General features: G+C 47.5%; 1 protein-coding gene across 2 annotated transcripts in view; it reads left to right on the forward strand.

The window, feature by feature from the left end:
- Positions 1-24,229, forward strand: part of SEZ6L (seizure related 6 homolog like) — a 159,349-nt gene that overhangs the window by 88,552 nt on the left and 46,568 nt on the right. For both annotated transcript variants that reach the window (XM_074356146.1, XM_074356147.1), the window contains exons 2-9: positions 6,971-7,741; positions 8,550-8,683; positions 11,113-11,305; positions 13,252-13,437; positions 17,379-17,544; positions 21,149-21,315; positions 21,720-21,914; positions 23,868-24,006. In XM_074356146.1, coding sequence (XP_074212247.1) covers positions 6,971-7,741; positions 8,550-8,683; positions 11,113-11,305; positions 13,252-13,437; positions 17,379-17,544; positions 21,149-21,315; positions 21,720-21,914; positions 23,868-24,006 — 1,951 coding nt within the window. The remainder of the gene's footprint in view (positions 1-6,970; positions 7,742-8,549; positions 8,684-11,112; positions 11,306-13,251; positions 13,438-17,378; positions 17,545-21,148; positions 21,316-21,719; positions 21,915-23,867; positions 24,007-24,229) is intronic.

Below are 24,229 nucleotides of genomic sequence, written 5' to 3' on the forward strand. Positions count from 1 at the left end.
AGAGTTTGTGGCAGGGTAAACAAAGAGGCTCAGATTATTCTGGAAAGAGCCTTTTCAGTGTCAGTCAAAATTTTAAATATGTACATCTTTTGGCTGAGCAATGCAACTGCTAGGACTCTGTCCTGAAGAATTACCTGGACACGTTCACCAAAGATATGTATTTACTGCACTGTTATTGGGAAGACAGGGTGGAGAATGGCGACAACCTAAATATTAATTGATTTAAGAGCCTGGTTCAATAATGTATATGTTCCTATTTTAATGTAGCCACTAAAAAAAGAATGAGGTGGCCACATCTGGGCTGACAAAAAGATATCCATGATAGATTTTAGGTGAAAAATTGGTGATAGAACACTAGTGTAGTGGAATACTATTGAGCAGTGAAAAAGGAATTGATCAAAACTACGCTTAAGATAGATGAATCTCACAAATTATTAACCAAAAAGAAAGGAAGGAAAAGGAAGGGAAGGGAAAGAAAAAAAAAAAGGAGGCTGAACAATGCCATATATTGTTGAGATATTGATGTGTGTGATAAATAAATGCACACAATAAATAACAGAAACAGTAAAATGTAAACAATGCACATAATAAATGAGGGTGCTGAAGGCCGAATTCAGGACAGTAGCTACTCCCGGGGGTGGGGAAGAAGGATCATATGGTAGGGAGGAACAGACAGGCTTCGACCGCCTTCTGTTCAAGCTAAAAGTGTTACATGTACAGTTATTTGTTGCCTCAGTCTTTAGCTCTTTCTGAATGACTGAAATATTTCAAAACGCATTTCTTAGTAAGTGACAGAGCGATATATAAAATGTCATAACTCTGTGAATATCCAGATTGACAGACAGAAAGCAACAATGTGCCCCTGAGGGCTGACAGGCTGCCGTGTGAACTGTGCCATTCACTCATGATCTCATCTTACTCTCAGGTAACCCTAGGAGACGAGGCTGGTATGATCCTGCCTCACAGATGAGAACAGAGAGGCCCAGAGAAGGGAAGGGAATGTTCAGGGTCTCGCGGGCAGTTAGCAGCAGGCTGAGTCTGGAACCCAAGCAGCTCTGACTCCAGCCCCACACACCTATGCGCTGTCACACCTTTTAAGGTAAAAACCCTTCACTATTTGTATAGCCATGCATTTTAATCTGAAGATTAAACCAGATCCTATTAACATGGGTCCCCTTTGGAAGGCAGGACTGTTGGATGGGCAGGGGTGGGGCAGGGCTGATCATTCTGATTTTACACCTTTCAGATATTCTTCCATTTTTAAAATAAACTGTTTTATAAGGGGAAAAATATTTGTGGGTCTGGGAAAGAGGAAAGGGCACAGAAAATAATGTCAGAAAGTGTCTAATTCCACCCCAGCTTTGCTCTATGATCTTGCATGAGTCACTTCCACTTTCTGAGCCGTAATTTTTTTTTTCATCTATACGATGGGAGAAACAACATGCCGATCTTATGGACTTGTTTGGAGGCTGGAATAAGATCACAGCTGGGAATGCACTTAGCAGGGTGTCCGTCACCACCTGAATATCAGTACCGTTAGCCTGGGCACAGGTAGAGGGCTGCGACTGAGGCACTAGACAAAGCCCCACTTCCCCCTGAGCGTACCCTGCATGTCTGCCCTTTCTGTCCCAGAAAGTCTTCTCAAAGTCCACACGGGGCCAGCACCGTGAATCTACCCAAGGGTCCTCGTTCCCGCAGGGCTGAGGGAGCCGGCTGAGCTGGGTCCTCTCTGGCTGAGAGAAATGGGTTGTTGTCATCAGTTCTGGCTGTTTTCTATCCAAGGTGGACCCCGGGATACCAACACCCCTGGCCTGACCCAGTACACAGTGGTGCATAGTGGGCGCTCTCTGAATAAATGAATGAATGAATGATCAAATGTGAGTGGGAGAAAGAAACTGAGCCCTCACTCATTTCAATGTCCTTATCTATAAAATGGGGGTTTTGCTAAGACTTTCTCCACCCTAAAATTCAATGATATAAGCAAAACAAAGCAGATCAACTCCAGGAATGGGAGGGAAGATCTGTCCTGTTCCGGGGGCAGTGCCAGTGGTCTTCAACTAGAAGCCATTTTTCTCCCCCTCCCCAACTAAAGGGACATTTGACAATGTCTGGAATCATTTTCTGGTGTCACAACTGGGGGTGAGGGGAGGTGGCTACTGCCATCTAGTAAGTGGAGAGCAGGGATACTGCCCATCTACAACGCCTCCCCTTGCCCCCCTAGCAAAGAATTTTCCATCCTAGAAAGCATAGAATGAACTGACATTCTTCACGGCAGTCCAGATGCTCCTGGGTTTGTTTCTGGTTTCATTCAGTGTGCTTTGGTGTGGTTTTTCAAGCCTCAAGTTGCCTTGTTTTGTTATGGCTGCTAACATGCTGTGTGAGCCCATTTTCCCTCTCTGGACATCAGGTCCATCCTCTGGGCATTTGTAATCAGAAGCTCCAGGAGACTTCTGATCTGCAAGATGTGATGTTTAGTTTTGGGTTCTGTCCCTGTTGGGGCCAAGCAAACCGACCAGGGCGAACTAGGCAAGTCCTTCTTGTGCAGTATGAAAATACAAGAACCCACGACTGAATCAAGTATTAATATTGATGATGAAATAGTGGCTAACATTTTTGTACTGTTGTTTAGCAAAAAGATATCAATTGATCCACCTACCATTCCTACCTCCTAAAGGTACTCCCTGTGAACAGTCTGAAGAGAAGAATTACCACCATCCCCACCAGGAGCCTGCATCCCAAAGGGGGTCAATGACTCAGTTAGTGAATGAAGCGCTTCTGTGATTACAAATGTGTGTCTGCTTCCCCTCCTCCTCTCCATCACGAGGTGCCAAAGGCAGCATTTAAACCTTGCTCTTTTCATAATTTTTTTTATTAGGAAAGTCCTAAATATTTATTATGCCCATTTTGGAAAATACCAAAAAATTGAAGGAAAAAAAGACATTGCCAAAAGTCCCACCACTCAGAGGCAAGCCAAGATCACCATTTGGGAGCCATTCCTCCGATGGGAGAAGGACTCTCTGCATTGCGATCTGTTTTAGTTGGTTGTTTCTAGTCGGTTGCGTCCACACCAGAGAACTTTACCGCTAGCTCTTTCCACTGAACGTTGTAGTAGAAGCACCATCCGGCTTTTGTTTGCTCCACGTCCCATTCTACCCTCTGGTGCCTGTGTGACGATGTGGTATTACTTGGAATCCAGGCCATTCCCGGTCATTCCACTGCCGCTCGGCATTTAAGGTACAAATATTCAGCTTCAAAGCTTCAGAACTTGTGGTTTTTCGACTTTAATGGGATGCTTCCAAGTCTAACCTCCCATCTCCCCATCAAAGTTAGAAAAAAGAGAGAGAGATGTGTTCCTCCCTCCCCCTCCCCCAACCCCGCAACTTGGACGGCAGAACAAATGCTCAGTTGCTCGGTTTTGTCTCAAGAGGGGAAACCAACATCAGGATGTATTTAATTAAAACTCTGCCTCTTCTGTTTGATACCCACGTGGGGATGTCGTTATGTGTCTGCCTTCCTCACTTCTTGAATGCAGGGACCATATCCTAGAGTGTTGACTTTCAGCCATCAGAGAGAGTCAGTACCCAATGCATTCACTCATTAACTGACTGACAGCCTTCCAGTGGGGCACTGAACGCACATGATGAAGGAAAAATCAGCCCATGTGACTACGATGGTTGGAAAAGTTAAGTGCTCTGAGAAAAAGGAGTTAATTCAACCCAGTGGTCACTGGGAAGCCCCAGGAAAACCCAGCCTATTCAAGCAAGTTCAGTCTCTGGATCTCTGAGGCTGTGGAATCCAATTTGGACTAATTCTCAAATTGGGACTTGGTTTCAGGTGGCACTCACCTGGCCAGCGTCCTGGCCGAGGACATAGGCCGGGTCTCAAAGGCCGCACACATTGCAGACCACAGATAGACACTCACCTGTCTTCAACGTGGTCTTAATTTTGGAGCCAGCCAGCAAGACCCCAGTGTGTGTGAGCTCTGAGGAGTAGGGGACATCAGGGGCAGGGAGGTGAATTTACACGGTGGATATGCAACTCTTCTCGGCAGCCAGGTGTTCAGTGGGAAAGGGCTGACTCAGTCCAGTGGATTGACTTCCTAAAACGCTTTATTGCTACCGTGAGTGGGACCGGTTTTGCCCCGGGGACCCCAGGGGTGAGAGCAGTGACTGTGGGGAGGAAGCTGACTACAGGATCCTTTCTCTTGTGTTTCCTCCTGCTCTTGTTGGCCGCGTGGGCTCTCAGCAGGCCGGGAGATTCAGGGGTGATGGGTCTGGCAGGGGAGACCGAAACTTCGTATTTTCACAAGGAACACGTTGAGGGGTGGGGCTATTATCATCCGGAGGGTTTAAGAAACATTGTAGCCCACCTAGCAGAAACACAAACAAAATGAGGCTTTAGAGAGAGGGGTGTTGACAGGGGACAGGTTGATTCAGCTTTGCAATATGACCTTGGAAAGTTCCTCAGTACCCCAAAGCTTCTGTTTGCCCACCCATAAAATACGAGTAGTAATTTCTAATTAATAAAGTGGAGAACGAATTAAATGAGGCAGTAGATACAAAGCGTTTAGCCCATGCCTCAATTCACGTATTCAGCACTCTGTCAAGCCATTAAGAATTACATGTTGTCACTGCCACTATCACTGTGGCCAAGGCGCACTGACATGCTTTGTGTCGTGGATAATCTTTCATCAGCTTCTTTGAAACAACTTGCTTCCCAGTATCTTGATCTCCCACACCCTCTCCTTCCTCCCTCTCATCCAGCCCCTTGTGATCAAGGGGACAATTCTGTAAAAAGACTGGCTGAAATTAACATAGCCACAGGACCCAGCTAAAGTCACAATCCAGTGTCAGGATCAAGGCTGTCACTTTGCCCTTTTTAGCAGGATTACCAACAGGCTCGAAGAATAATTGCCAATTACCCGGTTGTTTCAATCATCAACGTCAGAGCGGGAAGGGCCCTTAGGCCCCATCGAGTCCAGCTGCCCATTCAACACAGAGAGAGAGAGAAGTTGGAGAGAAGAGAAGAATCCACACTGTTACAACAGGGAGTAGTAATCAAGACAGGACCGTCAACCGGGTCCCCCAAACCCTGGTTGCATCCAAGCTCCGTGCATCGATCCACAGCTGGGTCTCCGGAGTCAAGTGTCCTGAACCCTCATCCTCTCCTATTTTTGTCTCATCGCCTCCTCACTCAATAGCCCACAAAGATGGTCAGCATCAATCATTTGATAAAGGCCACTGTGAGCATAAAAGTCACAGCTTTTGCACAGACGCGCAATCTGATCTGATCCTACGAAGTTGATGGAGTATGTCTATTACACAAAAAAGAGGCTTAATGGACCTGCCCACGTTCACCCAGCTAGTAACTGTCAAAAAGGCAGGATTTGAACCCAGGTCTAACTCCAAGGCCTCAGCTCTTCTTCTTGGCCCTTTCTTGGACTGAGAAACCTGCCTGGCACCTGGATGAACTTGATCTGTCCTCAGGTCGTCCACACACCCTCTCCTCCCTGATGCCCGCTCCTGCCCCAGTGCCAGGTCAGCCCGGGATGCACAGGCTGGTAACCAGTGTTACGCGGCAGGAACATCTGTCGATGCCAGTTGCAGGCGGCTGCAGTCTGTACAGATGAAGCCACTGCCCCCGACTCCATGAAAGTAAATGAACCTTTCCAGCGGCGGCGGAAATAAATTTAAATGACAGTGCTCAAGGGCCCGAGACTGATGCTGAGCGAGTATCTTTCTGTGGAATATCGACAAGGACAGCTATCGGTCTGAGTGCCTTTGTCCCCCGGACATAATTCCTTTCTATCTTGAGATCGTCATCATCGGGAATGTTCTGACTGCTCCAGCATCCTGCTGAGAGGAGAGATTGCAATGACAGTAGTAAGGACGATGACAGAGCTGGCATGTGCTAGGCACTGACTATCGGTGAGGGACCCCTATGTACGTATGTGTTATACACATCATATAACACACTGAATGATGTCAACTCTTGAATGATAACATCTATGGGACAATAACCCCATTTCACAGCTGGGGAAGCTGAGGCTCAGAGAGAGAAAGCCACTTATCAGCTTGCAGTTGGCAGCCCTGAGTTTCGGATAAGTAGATGAAGCTGCTTTGGGGCATGCTTCTGCCAAACGGCAGTCCTTGTTTACAATTACTAGGTAGTTTTACTTTCAAGACAAAAATAAATCACAAGGAGCCAGCAAGCAGGACATACAAAGCCCACCAGAGCCTGGCCCCAACCTCCCTACCTCACCAGCTTTGTCTCGAATCACCCTCCACCTCTGTCGCCTGTTCTCTTGTCTTCCTCTTTTGCCCTCATCTGAGCCTCACCTCTACTAAACCTGCCTCAGGATTCTGGATACTCAAATCTTTCTAGGTCTCCCACGAGGTCCCTTTTAGGTGTATTTAGTAAAAACAAAAACAAAAATCCTCCCCCGATCCCAGGACCATATAGTCCTGAGTTGGGGCACACAGCTTGGGGAAGAGACTGTGGGTTGGTTACAGTCCCACTCTTCCTCCTCATGGGATTTCCTTGCGCAGTGAACAATCTGCTCAACTGTACGTGGTAGTCCTGCCCCACAGACTGCGTTGGTGGCCTGTCCTCTCTGTCCTCTTAGCACACAAAGCTTCTCTCTTTCATAGCATTTATCACATGCAATATGATTGTTTCTATTTTCTGACTTCCCCTCCCAGGACATACCCAACTGGACTGTGAGATCCTTGTGCTCTCAGTTTCCGCTTAGCTCAGACTGGGCACGATCAACCGTACAAATCCATGATCAGGAAAAGGAAGGGAGGAAGGGAAGAAGGAAACGAGGTGCCCCCTGCATTGGTTGATTGGACTGTGCTGGCATCCTGGCAAGCCTTGGGTGCCACCTTAGGAGGGCCACCCTCAGAGTCTGTCCGGTGGAGGACCTAAAGCCCCCAGCCCCAAGCTAACTGATGTCTGTTCTCTTTCCAAGATATGCCACTGGAGGGAGACACTGGTCCTTCGGGTACTTACCTTCTGCCCTCGGGAGCCATGGGGAGCAGCAGTCTGAGCCAAGAGACCCCCGAAGATAGAGTGACCATGGCCCCTCTGAATCCAGCACAGCTCGGGGAAGAGCTTCATGAGCCTGAGTTGGAAGGGACAGTCCCATCCGCGCCTCAAGACTCAGTGGCCCCGTCCACACTGCTTCCACTTCCAGAGGAGCTGGGCACCAGGCACGCCTCCCCGCCGAGGAAGAAGGCGCCTTCGCTCAAGCAGGTGAACTCAGCCAGGATGCAGCTGAGGCCCAAGGCCACCTCTGTAGCAGCAGTCCAGAGGGTGGGGTCCCAGCCAGCATCCCCTGGCCTGGGTCTCCTCTCCTCCGCTACGGAGAAGCCTCAACCCCCAGGGGACCTGGACCACCTGGCTTCCGCAGGAGAGGAGACTGGCACCCTGTCCTCGGAGGAGCCCCTCTGGCTGGAGGGGAAGGAAAGTGCGGTCCCCACGACGCCTGCACCCCTGCAGATCGCCCCCTTCACCTCGCAGTCGCCATTGGCCCACACGCTCCCCCAGAGCCCCGACCCCGACGCCGGGGCACCCGCCATGCCCGAGGAGGCCCACGAGGCTCCCCCTGAGAACGCCAGTCCCATGACCCTGATGGACAAAGGTGAGAATGAGCTAACCGGGTCGGCCTCAGAGGAGAGCCAGGAGACCACAACGTCCACCATCATTACCACCACGGTCATCACCACCGAGCAGGCCCCAGGTATGCAGCCCCCAACTCTTCCAGCCCTCGGGACTGTGAGGCACCCGCTGTGCTCCAGGCATGGGGGGGAGGGGGCCCCAGGGAGGTCTACGCCCCACCATTAGTTACCATCTGGGAGCACTGACTATGAGCTTGACTTTGTGACTCGGAATTAGTATCCCCAGTTTAGAGATGAGACACCTGAGACCCTAAGTCATGAAGCAACCTGCCCAAGGCCACACAGCTCAGGAGTGTGGTTCCCAGCCTGTCGCCTTGAAGTAGAATCCTTTAGCTTGCCTAGCAGGCCCTAGCCTTCCACCACGCTTTTGCTTTTACCATTCCATGAACTTGATAAAATGCACTTCTGTGTTCCAGTCTTTCTTCTATCCTTTTTTCCATCTCAGAAGAGAGACATCGGCTGTCAATCATTCATTAATTTTGGACAAATGCAAAGTGGCCACTCATTAAAGAGTGTGAGCTCTGGGTTTGACTCCTGATCGCTGTGTGAGCTTGACCCAGATGCTCTCCCTCTCTGAGCTTTGCTTTACTTATTTCTAAAATGAGAACAAAATATCAGTCCCTCCGAAGACGCAGGGGTCCCCCCTGTAGACTGATGAGGTGCTTAGCAACATGTAGTAAGTCGTTATTCCATGCCAACCGTTGCTGTTTAATTAGCAAGTTGATTCTGGGGCTGAAGAATTAACAGCAGTGGGAGGAGAGGGGCCAGGAGGACACAGGTATTCCCAGCGGACCTGTTCCAGCCCATAGCCCATCTGAGAGATTCCATCTGAGCTGTTCTCCGTGTCCTAATTACAGTGCTTTCCTCCAGCTCTCTGCAGTGTGAGTTTCTCTGATCCTGAAGGGTACATCGACTCCAGTGATTACCCACCATTGCCTCTCAACAGCTTCCTGGAGTGCACCTACAATGTGACAGTCTACACTGGCTACGGAGTGGAACTGCAGGTAAGCCCAGAAAGGTACCCTGCGGTGGCTGCATCTTCTTGCAGGAAGTCTCTGGAGGGTTGTCTGAGCCAGGATCGGTGTCATCATCCTAACTAGTTTGGTTCTGTCTTTTCCCTAACTGTGGCAATTTGAACTGGGCTTTGGCGGATGAATAGGAGTTCCCAACTCAGTGCACAGCTGGAAATAGCTTAGCATACATGGAAGCAAGAGGATGTGTTGATAAATTGTGAGACATTAAACCCAGAAGGAAAGTCCTCTGATACCCTGCTTATCAAATTTATCAAACACACACACACACACACACACACACACACACACACTCATGGAAGCCCCACCTGGTTCATTTGTTTGCTAAACTTTTGCCTGGGAACTAAAAACAGAAAAGCAGATTGGCATAGTGCTCAAACAGCTGAGTTTTAAGTCCCAGCTCTACCAGTAATGCTGCTTGGCTTTGGGCAAGGGATGTCATTCATCTCTCTGAGCCTCGGTTTCCTCATCAGTAAAACAGAGATGAAAATGTTGCTACTGTACAGAGTCTCAGTGAAGGATAAATATGACAATGCACAGAGAGCATCCACCCAGAGCCTAGGGGAGACAGAGAGGGCGCTCAATGCATGTTACCAATTATCCCCTCCCTGGTTCCAGGCCACCCCTCACCAACCACCCCATCTTTAGAGGTCCTTTTCTACATGAACTGAGGAGCTGTCCTGGGGAGTGGTGAACTGTCCTTTTCACTGCCTCGCCGAGGAAAGGATGGAAGTGAAGCCAGAAATGGGGGCCAGTACCACGTGGTGGCAGACCCTTCCAGGCCAAGGTTAAAGGGCTGGACATGTACCTTTTTCTAATGGGCAATAAAGAGTCACCAGAAGTCTTGAGGCACAGTCAGTTGTATGGCCTAAGCAGAATGTTACTTTAAAAAGACTTTCTGTTTGTATAGGGAGGATAAAAGAGAAGCCTCTCAACAGAGTTCATGGTCCTTGCAACCCCCAGAGCTTACCACAACGTGTGGCACGTAGTAGGTACTCAATGAATGTTCATGGAATTCAGCCAGAGAACAGTTGCAGTCCCTCTGATTCTGGAACTGAATGAACACTTTCCTCCACTTGAAGAGACCCACTCTGTGTCGCATGCTGTACACAGCTCTGTATCAGACACCATAGAATTCCTTCACTGAGCACCTACTATATACCAATCACAGCAGTTGACACTAGGGGACAGGATGGTGTGCAAAAACTGATGCAGTGTCTGCCCTAAAGGACTGTCTCACTGTTTTGTGACTGAGATAGGCACACACAGAAGACCCTGGGATGCCTTTTGAAAAGGTCTCTAGTAGTGTTTATAGCAGATGTTGTAAAAATCGTGGTGGAGGGACAGGCAAGTTTCTTGGCAGTCAGGGAAGGTCTCACAATGGAGGGCAGTGTTAGTGGGGCTTCAGTGGATGAGTAGGAGTTCATCAAAGAGAAGAGAAAGGTGTTTGCTCCGAAAAAGGAAAGGCTTGTGGGTAATGCCTGCCTTGCTTAGACAAGAGACAGAGGGTTTGGGGTTCCAGGCCCCACTAGGAGAAGCAGAAATGTTCAAAATGGGCACTGGGGACTAAAGGCCCCACCTGACCCATGGCTCCATTTGTCCTTGTGTATAAGTAAAACATCTCCATTCTTTGTCTCTCAAGCCTGGAAAATGGACTTAGCAGACCAAGTACACGGTTCTTGGAGGGAGCTCTGCCACTGAAGCCACCATTGGGGAGGATGAGAAAGTTCTAGAGATGAGGCCCCCTCACTCCCTCACCAGCTGGGGCAAGAATGTATTCAGCCGTTCTATGAATATTTATTGAGCACCTGCCATGTGCCAGGCACTATTTTAAGCACTGGGGACCCTGGGCAACATGGAAATTTTCCCACCTCCCTGGAACTTATGTTCTGGTGAAAGGCCTTCTTCTGTCTCCCTGGAGATGGGACTTGAGGCACATGCTGAAAAATAAGGTCCAGGAGAGTCTCTCGGCTGCCAGCATCCGGAAGCCTGTCTCGTGGGACCCAGCTAAGGGGGCTCACAGACCCTTGCAGTGCCTCCACCCTGCAGCTTGGTTTCACTCTGTCCCCTTAGCCCTTTAGGGGCAGGAAGGGGGCCTAGGTGTTCCCAGGGCTGGGGCTTGGGGCCTGTCTTCCCCGTGGACCCAGGGCCGGTTGGAGGAGGGGTAGGTTGCTGTGCTGGTAGCCTCAAAGCCTGGGGTGGGGGTGGGGGCTGTCTTTTTTTTAAGTTTTAAACTTAAAAAAAAAATTTTGTCTGTTTTTGTAAATGGAGGTGCTGGGGATTGAACCCAGGACCTCGTTCGTGCTAAGCACGCGCTCTGTCACTGAGCTCTACACCCCCAACCCAGGGTCCTGTCTTAAACACGACTCAGGTTCTGTCTGTCTGCCCCTGTTCATCCCCAGGTAAAGAGCGTGAACCTGTCCGAAGGGGAGCTGCTTTCCATCCGCGGGGTGGACGGCCCCTCCCTGACTGTTCTGGCCAACCACACCCTCCTGGTGGAGGGGCAGGTAATCCGGAGCCCCACCAATACCATCTCCGTCTACTTCCGGACCTTCCAGGACGACGGCCTGGGGACCTTCCAGCTGCACTACCAGGGTAGGACCGGGCCGGGGCTGCCGGCACGGAACTCTTGTCTCAGTTTCCCTCTGGAGCCTAGGGTTCTCACCCTTGTGGTGCCAGGGGCCCCCTCTGGCAGTTTGGTCACATCTATGGACCCCTCCCTTGATTTATGTTTTTAAGAGCATAAAATAAAACATACACAATTAAAAAGGAAACCAGCCCTATTGAATAGCAGTTGTCAAAATACTGTTTTCATCTGTGATATCAGCATCTATGTGCTTCTTTTATTAACACATGAAATAATATTTCCCAGCAGCTGTGATAATTACTGTAATTTCACAGTACTGAGAAGCAGAAGAAATATGTCAAGATACTCATTTTGATAGGAAAGTATCTGCTGTTTCCCTCGGTGACAGAGTCGCAGGTTCTGTGATGAGGTTACAGTGCGTTGCCTGCGTTCATGATTGAAGGGAAGCACCACCATCTGAGTTAAAGGTTAATGAAAAATAAGCAAGCCCCCTTCCCCATTCAAGTTCATGGCTCCTGAATTTGGTACATGGGTCCCATGCGTCTGTGGGTTTCTGGTCGAGAGCCTCTGCTGCCGGGGTCCGCCCCTCTTTTTCCTCCTCCTCCACTATTTCTTTCCTTTTTGTCTGTCTTCCATTCTCCCCTCTTTTGCTTTCTGTTCACCTTTCTCTTCTCTTTCCCTTCCCTCTGCTGCCCCTTTTCTTGCTTCCTTCCTTCCTTCCTTTCCTCCTCTCCCTGTCTTCATACCCACCCTCCACTCCCTCTTCCTTCTCTCTCTTCTTCAATGTCATCCCAATTCCCCACCTCCTGGGCGGTTCCCCAGCCTCGGGTTACTTCCCTTACCAGGAGCTCTTAGCCACAGCTAGGGATGCTGAAAACCATCCACATTTATGTCACATTGACCAAACATCCAGAAAAAAACAATTCATTTAAAAATTTCCCCTTGGATGTTTCTGAAACAGATGGACGACTATATAGAGTGTCTATGTCATCACACCTTCTCAAGATGGAGACTGTGCTCTCTGGTCTTTGTTAATTTAAAAATGGAAAAGAAAATAGTGTGCTGAGACATGAACTTGAATTTGGTCCTTCTAATGAGTACTGGGAATGCAGGTGTCCTAGGCTGCAGGAGAAATCAGACCAGAGTCTAGGGGGCGGAGCTAGGATGGGTTTAGCATCCTCTTGTGAAAATGAAGCTTGAGTGCAATGCGGCCACACACACCCTTCTACCACCCCCATCCAGCGAGCACTGTGCACCAGACATTGAGTTACGGAGGCTCTTTTTCAGCATTTCCCGTTTAATCCTTACCACCTACCGTGAGGTAGGGACCATTATTGACTCCACCAGCAAGATGCGGAGAGTGAAGGTCAGGGCACTGTGTCACTTTCTCAAGTGATGGATGAATGGTTTCTTCACCGTTTCTAAGTGATGGAGTGAAGAACATAAACTCACATTGGTCTCCACCAGAGTCCAAGCCCTTACCTCCCAGGACAGTTGTTTTCAAGCTTTCATATCCTTGGCATTTCCTGAGGAACTAGTTATTCCAACTCTGGTCCAAGAACCTGCATTTGAAACAAACACCTAAGATGTTCGTGCAGGTGGGACTAACCAGCTGGGCAACCCCACCCCTCCTGTGCTCAAGGAGAAAGTCATTCTATGTCCACGTGGAGAGAGTCTCCAGTGAGGTATGGGACACACATTTTTCACCCCAAATCTACTGTCTCTGGCTAGGCAGGGTGGGGAGCTTTGAGCCTAGGAAAAGCGCCAATCTGGCCATCTCAGCACCACATACACCATATGATCAACCCGAGTCACAAAAATACCCACCTCCAGAGCTCCGGGGTCCCCAGGGGCCTTATCCTTTTTCCTCAGCACAAATCAGCTCCCAGGATGTGGGTCACGTTCTCTGTTCCCTCTCTGAGAGATAACCGTCTACCTCTGCATTTCTGCCCAGCCTTCATGCTGAGCTGCAACTTTCCCCGCCGGCCAGACTACGGGGACGTCACGGTGATGGGCCTGCACTCGGGCGGGGTGGCCCACTTCCACTGCCACCTGGGCTATGAGCTGCAGGGAGCCGAGACACTGACGTGCATCAATGCCTCCAAGCCCCACTGGAGCAGCCCGGAGCCCGTGTGCTCAGGTACACGCCAGCCTCAGCCAGACCAAACGCGGCTGGTCCACGAGGAGGGGGGAGGTCAGCCCCCAGGGTATTAAGATTGACCTTAGGGGAAGAGACCTCCAAATACAAATCTCTGCTACTATTTAAAGCTCTGTTATGTGATAAAATGCACATGACCTAAGATTGACCATTAATGATGTTTAGTACATTCACAATGTTACACAACCATCACCGTTATCACCTGCAAAAGGACACGCTGTACCCATTAGCAGTCACTCCCCATTTTTCCCTCCACCGAGCCCCTGACAAACACCAGTATGCTTTCTGTCTCTACAGAGTTGCCTATTCTGGACATTTCATGTAAATGGAATCACACCATATGTGATCTTTGGTGTCTGGCTTGTTTCAGTTAGCACAGTATTTTCAAAGTGCGTCCTTGCTTGTAGCATGTATTAGAACTTCAGTCTTTTTTATCACTGAATAATATTCCATGATACGGATAGGCCACGTTTTATCTGTTCATTCGTCGGTGGATGTTTGAGTTGTTTCCACTTTGGGGGCGTTATGAATGATGCCACTGTGAACATTTGTGTACACGTTTTTGTGGGGACGTAGGTCTTCATTTCTCTCGGGTACATACCCAGGAGTGGAATTGCTGAGTCACATGGGAATTCCATGTTTAACTTTTGAAGGTGACCTTACACCATCAAACTGTTTTCCACAGTGGCTGCCCCATTTTACTTTACAACCTGCCGCATACAAGAGTGCCAGTCTCTCCACATCCTCACCAGCACTTGCTGCTTTCCACGTTTGCTTTTTATTATTACAGCCATGCTAGTGGGTGTGAAGGTATTTTGCCTTGATTTTTGATTTACATTTTCCTGGCAGCTAACGATATTGTATCTTCTCACATGCTTCTTGGCCATTTGTATATCTTCTAGGAGAAATGTCTATTCAAGCCCCTCGCCCATTTTTTTAAAATTTGGTCATTTGTCTTTTTCTTGAGTTGTCAGAGTTCTTTATATGTTTTGGGTACTAGATCTTTGTCAAATACACAGTTGGCAACTATTTTCTCCCACTCTGTGGATTGTCTGGTGCAGACAAGTTTTTAATTTTGACCAAATCTGTCTTATCTATTTTTTGTTTGTATGTTGCTTGTGCTTTTGATGTGACCGCTGCCGTATTTTGTGTCCAGTCTGTATCCTCACAGCAATCCTATGTGGTGGGACGCATTATCCCCATTTTACAGATGAGTAAATTGAGGCTCATGGAGGTGAAGTCACTTGCTCAAAGTCACCAGATAGAAGTTTAACTGAGTCCAGAATCCTCCTCTCCTGAGTTCTTTCCCTTACACCTTCACTACTCGAAGTGCAGTCTGCAGACCAGTGAGATTATTAGAAACACATGGTCCTGGGCCCCATAAAACCAAGCAAATCAAAATCTACATGTAACATACTCCTTTTGTGGTTCATGTGCACATTATAGATTGAGAAACACTGGGCCCTACCACACTGTCCCTGCTCCAGTGGCCATAACGTTGACCACCTTCAGTTATCAAGAGAGCAAAACCCTACTAGATTCTCAAGAGTCCTGACCATGGCTGGAGAGTACAGGCTGCCCACGTTGGCTGAGAACCTACTATGTGCCAGGCCATGAGCCATGTACAAGGAGAAGACTGGGAATAAGAAAACATTATCCTTGCCCTCCAGGCGTTCATAGTCAATGGAACTGAAAATGCAAATGAGAGCTGATGATAAATTCTGAGATTTAGTTGTCGCAGTATTGTTCCCCCAAGGCCCTTCAGAATTTTTCTTCTTTTTTTTTTAACAAAGGAAAAAAAAATCCAAACCATAGGTCAGTTGGTCTCCATGCTCCCTTGCGTTAATTTTTATCTATGTGTTAAGAGAGGAATTAAGCCTCAATTTGTGCTAAGAAAGATGGATGGGGAGCCATGGCTGGTAAATTGAAGCCAAACAGAGTCATCAGGCAGCTTAATAAGGCAAGGAAGGGAGCAGAGAGGCAACAAATGAAAGGCATCTCAGGGAGGACAGATGGCCGGCGCCCCCCTACCAGGGACAGCATCCCCCATCTCCTCAGCTCCTGAGCTATAGGGCAGTCATGCTGGTTACATTTTGAGCACCTTCTCTGTGCCGGGGTGGCACCAAGCTCTCTACGTGCAATGTTTCATTGATTTCTCACCACGGTCCTATAAGGAGGGTGGAATTATTGTTACCATTTTACAGTGAACTAGAGGTTCAGAGAGCTTCAGGGACTTGTCCTAGATCCGTAGCAGGTAAAGTGGCACTGGCCAGATTTGAACCTCCTCTTTAGGATGGAAATAGGGTTGTGGGTGTGGAAGGAGGAGGCAGCCTGGAGAGAGAGTGACCCGGTGCTCTGTCCATGGTCTGAAAGAAGTACCAGACTTCTTGGCTGTGTCTTTGCTGTAGGTCACAGCAGAGTCCAGAGTAGAGAAGGAAGCTGACTGCCTTTCTCATCTATGCGATTCCTTATTAGTCATGCAGTCATTCAACAAACATTTAATGACAGTCAAATATTTCTTCAGAATAAGGAAAAGACTACCTTCCCACATTGTTTTTTTGTTTGTCTGTTTATTGAAGTATAGTCGGTTTACAATGACATGTTAATTTTTTGTGTACAGCATAATGATTCAGTTTTACGTATATATTCTCTGCATATTCTTTTTCACTATAGGCCATTACAAGGTTTCAAATATAGTTCCCCGTGCTATACAGTAGGACCTTGCTGTTTATCTATTTTATATATAATAATTTGTATTTATAAATCTCAAACTCCCAATTTATTCCTCTACCCTCCTTTCCTCCTTACGGTCCTGGTAACCATAAGTTTGTTTTCTGTGTCCCTGCTTTCCCACGTTTGAATAACTCTTCCTGGTTCACAAATCACTTTTTAATATTTATTGAATTTTTATGGTAAAAGTAATATATGACTCTGGTAAAAAAAAATCCAAGAAATATGAACATGTTGAAGATTGTAGCAAATCACTTTTATATTCCTGTTCTCAATTGATCCATGCATGTAGCTCACTGAAATAGGAAATGGTGGACCATCTTCCAACTTGTCTTTTTCTCCACTTAAAATATAGTGTGCATTTTCCTCTATTTTCTGTATTTATGTATTTCCTATATTCTCAAGTATTCTTTGGGAACGTAGTTTTTTAAAAACTGTATGAATGGAGTGTATGTATATCACCAAGTATCTGTACGTGGACGTTCATGTTATTTCTCATCTTTGGCTCTTAGAAACAGTCTAGCAGTGAACATCCTCATTCACACATTTTTGTGAAACTCTCTAAATCTTTTCTTAAGGTGAATTCCCAGAACCTTAATTACTAGGTCAGAGTATTTGAACATACTTTCTAGATGTTTCACGAAATTGCTCTCCTGAAAGGTCATAGCAATTTGCATTCTAACCAGGCCTGAATGAGAGTGACCGTTTCCCATCACCTGTGCCATCTCTGGTTTACTGTTGCTTTTTATCTTGACCAATTAAGTGCACGAAAATAGAATACAGTTTAGATTTGCATTTCTTTTATTATTAGTGAGGCTGGATATTTTAGTGCTTACTAAGTACCTAAAAGTACATTTCTTCTTCTGTGAACTGCCTGTTTATGTCTTTCTTGATTACCGTTTTATAATTAAGAAATGGCACAGGCAGCACCTTGGAAGAATCCTTAAATCGCAGTCATTCCTTCCTACCGTGGAGCTCACACGATGATGGTTCCAATCGTGGAATTAGATCCGCTGTCAGACAGGATGAACTTCTTTCGGGGGCAGGCCTTTCCCATGGTTCCCCTCGTCCCCACCTGCTTCTTCCACTAAGAAGTGGGGATCGGGGAAGGATGAAACTCTCACTTTCTCTCTCTCTCTCTCTGTGTCTCTCTCTCCTCTCATCACCCCCCCACCACCACTCTCTGGCCCCAGCCCCTTGTGGAGGGGCTGTGCACAATGCCACCATCGGCCGCGTCCTCTCCCCGAGTCACTCGGGAAGTACCAACGGGAGCCAGCTCTGTGTGTGGATGATTGAAGCTCCAGAGGGTCAGAAGCTGCATCTGCACTTTGAGAGGCTGTCGCTGCACGAGAAGGACAGGTAACCTCCAAGGGCCCCCAGACAGCCTCGTTCTCTCCCAGAGTGTTAGCAAGTGGCAAGGGATTTGGAGTCTTGAAATGGCTAAAACGGTGGCTCATGGAAGTCAAAAAAGGGAGGGCTGGGGAGGGTGGCAAGGATATTAGGGACCATCAGCTTCAAACTCTCCTTGTACATGTAAGGAAACTAAGGTGTACAGAGGGAGAGGGCCTTGCCCTAGTCACAGAGGGCAGGGGGAGAGGCGGGAAGGGAATCCAGCTCCCCCACATTTCACTTCCTCATCTTTCCTCCTGCACATCCCTTTTTGCAGTTGAACAAGGAGGTAATGTTTACTGCGTACCTTCTCCTAGTCATGAATTAGGCTCCATGGAGAACAGGAGAGAAGTAGGGAACTTTAGTTCCTGGTATGATAGGAAGTTGAGATTAAAAAACAGATTTACGCACATGAAGGAACTAGAGAGGATACAAGACAACATGTCACCCAGAGCACGTCTGTAGATGCTAGGTAATGTGCACAGAATCCAGAATCTTAAAACTTTACTAACCTGAGAACTTACTCTAGAATATTCTGGAATGTCCTAGAAAATTAAGACCTTAGCAGCTTTGACGTGCTGTCCCAGATTGAGTTCCCTTGGAAACAGACATGGTGACAAGGATGTGAGAGAAAGAGGTTTTTTTGGGATCTGATCCTAGAAAGCACTAGGAAAGTGAGCAGAAAAGGAAAGGGAGTAGGTACAGTATGTGTTACTGTGGAGACAACTGGGGCTCTTATCTCCTGGGGACCTCTGGGAAGCTGTGTTGAGCAGGGTTCAGAGTGTTCCTAGCACAGAGTGAGGGAGCTGGGGTATTTATCCACCTCCACCCCAACATCCATCCTGGGCACTCTGACTCCCCAACGTTGCCTGTTTGAGCTGGCTGGTTCTCAGAGACTCTGGAAGCCAGCAGAAAATAGGTGACTAATGAGTGCTGAGGGGATATGGGTTGGGCACTGACAGCATTTGCTAGACTGCCAGCACCTTAGAATTCTGGGATCTATCAGGCTGTGATCTTAGAATTATAGCACTCTGGCTTCTTTGAAGCTTCAAACCTCGACCATTAACCTCTTTAGGAAAGGATTCCAAGAGAAAATATCAGACAACTAAATAATTTACCCAACTCTGGACTCCACTTCCCTCCAAGTAGTCCAACTTTATCCTGAACAACTGCACATCAACAAATCACTGCTTTAAAGTACAAGGTGTAGAACAGGGGCTTCAGAACATGGCTTCCCAGCAGCATCAGAAGGACCTCAGGAACCCCTTAAGAATATCAGATGCTCAGTCTTTCCCCCTAGAGACTGATTGAGAAGCAAGACCCGGGAACCCTCAGTGATGAACACTTTCTAAAACTCAGACCTCTGATTGGCCTCTTCTGAGTGGTGCTAGGAATAAACCAAGCTTACATTTATACCAGACAGCAAGAATGAGTAGAGAGAGAAAAAATTAACCAAAGTAGGTATTTTCTGAAAGTTTATTAAATCCTGATAAATGTGCCAAACACACACACACACAGGTTTATGAAAGGTAGGAGTTGACAGCCACTAGGGGAAACCAGTTCTCAAGTGTATCCATAGGGAAAGAAGTTTGGAGTAGTTTATCAAGGTTAAAGATTAGCGCATGTGCACACATACGCACGCCCGCACGTGCAGACACACACACACACACATAAAATGAAGGCAAAGAGGAAAAGTTAATTTCTATTAACTTTCTCCGTGGACTTTATTGAGGAAAAACAGCTAAAATGGCACAGTTGTAAGAGGTTAGAGGTAGATAAGGCTCCACATAAGAAATAGGGCCTTGATCTAAACCTTAGAAAGTAATTTGAACAGGGAATCCAAAAATACACTGGGTGATGGAGGTGATGGAGTATCTCAAGCAGGGAGAATAGGAGTGAGGAGTGGGCAAAGATGTAGAGGTCAGTTGGGGTCATCTGAAGGGCTTTGGGTGCCAGGCTACTTCTATAAGCTATGGGGAGCCGTGGAAGGATTTTGAGTAGACTAGAGATATGAAGAAAGATTTTAAGATGATCTCCCCTCAAAATGAGGTCTTTCTAAATTCCTGTCCCATAATATGCAGTGTAAAATGTGGGTTCCCTGGTCAAACATGTTTGGAAGACACCGTATCCCTATCTCGGTAGGTACTAATGCATATTAACTGGCAAAGGCACTGACAAGTCCTGCAAGGGAAAAAATGTTTAATTCTTACTTAACCCAGCATTTCCCAAACCCATTTGACCACAGATTATATATAGATTTGAGATAAAACTTATTATCATTTCAGACATTCTAGAGAACATAGCTAGAAAATTCCTATTTTTAAGAAGATTAATTGACTATAGAGATTTTGAGATTTGGGGGGTTTCCTCCAGGGCAACCCTCTTTGCCAAAGACCTTGTTTCTTTGAAAGAGGAGTCCTGGGGCACAGTCCCCAAGATACAACAGGATCAGCAAGGATCAGAAGATTGTGAAGAGGCCCCTCCCCACTCTTGGGATGGCCAATGGCCTCTTCCCTGGCCCCCTCCTCATCCCAGCCACAGTGGACGCACGGCAAAATGAACAAACTGTGGTTCCAACATTCATGCATTTTGGTGACGTTAGCAATTCATCTGGGCAACATAATATAAACCCTTTATTGGGTCACAGTCAAAAAAACTCAAAGGGCTAAAAATGCCTGTTTAATGACTCCATAAAAATAATTTATCCAATTTGTATACTGGTTTCTTCCCCATTTTTGCAAAACTTCTTTAAAAATACCAAGGCTAGCAAAGAGTCAAGCATCAAAGGGTTTTACCAACAGTAAAAATGAATACAACATTTTGTCTAATACTGTTTATTTTTTAGGTACTTTATCCTGTTACTTTCTCAAAGCCCCCTTGTAATATAGGTAGGGGAGACATTATGATCCCTCTTTTCACAGTTGTGGAAACTGAGGCCCAAAAGGTATTGAGACTTGGATAACCTCAGTGGTGGGGAATTGGGAACTGGAAATCAGGACACCTGACACCGCACACCATGCTCTTAGGAAATGAGAATCAAAGACACAGCCTAGTTAAGGGTCCAAGGCTTCATAAACTTGACTTGCCCCTACTGTCTCCTGGGTACTTTATACCCATGGTGTCTAATGCCCACACTCTGATGTAAGTGTGCTTGTACCCATTTTACAGATGAGGAAACTGGGGCCCAGTGATGTGAAGTGTTCTTGTCTATAGTCGCACGGATCAAAAATTAAAGCCAGGACTCTGTCTAATTATATGTACCAGTATTTCAGGAATGATATTAGTCTGTCCATCCCAACTTCTTAATTAGTAATAATAATCAGTATCAGTTAAGTAGTCTGGTCATTACATCATACACATCACTTTCCTTACAACCTCAGAATCAGTCCATGAGTTTAGGACAGCCACTGGACAGAAAGGGAAACAAATTTGATTCAATGAAGTAGAGCGTCTGGGCGAGTGTGGGGTGAAGTCAGGATTTGAGTCTGGGAATAGATCTCCAGAAGGGGTCTCATGGCATACACTCTGACCCAGGAAGACTCTCAGGGGCCCTCATCTCCTTTCCCACTGCTAGGATGATGGTCTACAGCGGGCTGACCAACAAGTCCGCTCTTCTCTATGACTCCCTCCAAACCGAGAGCGTCCCCTTTGAGGGCCTGCTAAGTGACGGCCACACCATCCGCATCGAATTCACTTCTGACCAGGCGCGGGCAGCCTCCGCCTTCAACATCCGGTTCGAGGGTGAGGGTCCCGGGGGTCACCCCCTCTCCTGGAGCGGTGGTGTGGCAGTGGGGGAAGCATGGTGGGGCTGGGCCTGGGCCCTGGGAGGTACAAATCTGACCTGCTAAGGATGGGCTGGGGGCAGTGGTTAGACTGGCCCTTGGACTTCCAAAAGCCACCTCCGCAGGGTTGGGAGGGCAGAGGTTCTTATTCTCATTTTAGATGTGAAAATAACAAGGCCCAAGAAGCCAAGTGAGTGGCCCAAGGGCCCCCAGCAGGTCAGCTGGAACTAGACTGTGAGGTCCGACACCTGTTTCCCTTGGGGCTTCCCTGAGCAGCAAGAGGGGCCCCTGCTTCTGAGACACAGCACTGCAAGTGGCCCCTGACTCATCTGAGTGACTGCCCTTTCTCTGTCCCCAACGCAGCCTTTGAGAAAGGCCACTGCTACGAGCCCTACATTCAGAACGGTAACTTCACCACATCCGACCCGACCTATAACATCGGAACGGTAGTGGAGTTTACCTGCGACCCAGGCCACTCTCTGGAGCAGGGCCCGGCCATCATTGAGTGCATCAACGTGCGGGACCCGTACTGGAACGACACAGAGCCCCTGTGCAGAGGTGAGTGGGTCCCTGCCCTCCTCGCGGGGCGCACAGGGCCCTCCACCCCTTCAGGCGAACAGGCCCAGCTTGCATGCTGATTTTAGGTTTAGAGCTCTTCTCAGGGCTCACTCTCCTTTGGGTCAGGTTTGCTGCTGGTCCTTGAGAAAATTACAAAATGGCTACACTTAAAAAGGTGCCCCTCTCACAGCGAAAAAAAAATGTGACAATGAATATATGTATGTTCATGTGTAACTGAAAAATTGTGCTCTACACTGGAAGTTGACACAACATTGTAAAATGACTATAACTCAATAAAAAAAATTTTTTTAAATAAAAATAAAAAGGTACCCCTTTGTCCAGACACATGGCCCCATCGTGTACAGGTTGGTGAGCAGACCACTGCATGGATTTCAACTCCTATATGTGCTGTGCACACTTGTGCAGTGCACAACCCACCCAACAATACATGGCAGCCCTGAGTCTCATTAATAATAATGATAATAATGATAACAGTAGTTGTTAACAGGAGTGCAAAAACTGTGTTACAGGCACCCTGTCTGTGCATTATCTGATTTAATCCTCACTCCAACTCTGTAAGGTACATGTTACTATTTACAGATGTAGAAACAGAAACTGAAAAGACAACCTCAGAACACACTGAGGGTAATTGAGAGAGGCAGGAAAGGAAGTCTGGGCTCTCTGTTCTCAGAGACCTGTGCTCTGAGCCCCTCTGGACAATGTCAGCTGTGTGGGACCTTCATCTACGTGGGCTTCCAGTGCCCTGCCCTCCCCATTTCTCCACATTCAAGGTCAATGAGCCATCCTGAGCCTGGACTCATGTGGGGAAGGTGGGGTGATGAAGAGAGCCCTCGCCCCTGGTAGCTGCTGCCCGGATGGCGGTTGGCGTGAAGTCACAGCCTTGCCGTGGTGAGGGATTGATCCCTCTATTAAATGTGCTGGTTTAACAGAGCGGAATTTATTGGTGCTTTGGCCTCTGCCACATTGAGAACTTTCCAAAGGGGTAAACACAGAGTGAAATTTAAAGGGCCAAGCACCAGGTGCGGCCACATCTCCACTCCCAGTTCAGAGCCTAGGGCCTTCCACAGTCACATGAACTGAGAATCACTGGATGCTTACCTTGTGCCAGGTGCTGTGCTGCATTTGGCATCTGTGAGCTCAGTCAAGCCTCAGAATAACCCAGTGAAGTCAGCACTGTTGTTTCTCCCTGCTGTCCAGAGCCGGGGAGCGGAGGCTCCGAGAGTTATATGCCTTGTCACCGAGCCTGTTGATGGCAGAGGCACGACTCCAACCCAGGTCCACCTGACTCAAATGTACCATCTCTTAGTCACTACTTACCCTGCACAAGGGAGGGCGGGCGTGGGGAGGGCTGTTGAGGATTCACTAGGAACCTTGAGCTCTGTCCTTGGTCCTGAAAGAACTACCGTCATCCCTCGTTATCTGCAGGGGATTGGTCTAGGAACCCCATAGATACCAAAACCTATGGCTGCTCAAGTCCCTTATATAAAGTGCATAGTATTTTCATATAACCTATGCACATTCTCCTGTATAGTTTAAACTGTCTCTAGATTACTTACAATCCCTAATGCAATGTAAGTATTATGTAAATAGTTGTAAATGCAATGGGAATGTTCTAAATACAATATAAATGCTCTGTGAATACTTGCTGGTGAGTGGCAAATTCAAGTTTTGCTTTTTGAAACTTTCTGGGTGTTTTTTCAAATATTTTTGGTCCACAGTTGGTTGAATCCATGGGTGCAGAACCCATGGTATAATGTCCTTGCCCCACGTTCGCCACCCTTCTGCTCAGCAGGCAGGTGGCTGGCCCTGATGTAATCATTCCACACACATGTATGGATTGCCTGACCTCATAGCCCACAGTCTTAAGTGCGCTGCCGTATCTGCTTCCTTAGAAGTAATGTGTGTCTGTGTGTCTGTCTGTGTCTTTTACAGCCATGTGTGGCGGGGAGCTCTCTGCTGTGGCCGGGGTGGTGCTGTCCCCAAATTGGCCAGAGCCCTATGTGGAAGGTGAAGATTGTGTCTGGAAGATCCACGTAGGGGAGGAGAAACGGATCTTCTTAGATATCCAGTTGTAAGTGTTTGTGATGAGTGGACCCCCAGTCCAGCCAGATTGGGGAAGAAATTGCTCCTGCTTTATTCTTTCAACCAATATTAATTAAGCATGTACTGTGTGTCAGGGACTGTGCAAAGGACTGAGGACCCAGTGGTGGGGAAACAACAACATCATGCATGCCCAGAAAGAGTCCATATCCTCAGGAAATTCGGTCTGCTAAGGAAGCAGGCACTAAGTGAGG

The sequence above is a fragment of the Camelus bactrianus genome, chromosome 32 (assembly GCF_048773025.1).
Source record: "Camelus bactrianus isolate YW-2024 breed Bactrian camel chromosome 32, ASM4877302v1, whole genome shotgun sequence".
Classification (NCBI taxonomy): Eukaryota; Metazoa; Chordata; class Mammalia; order Artiodactyla; family Camelidae; genus Camelus; species Camelus bactrianus.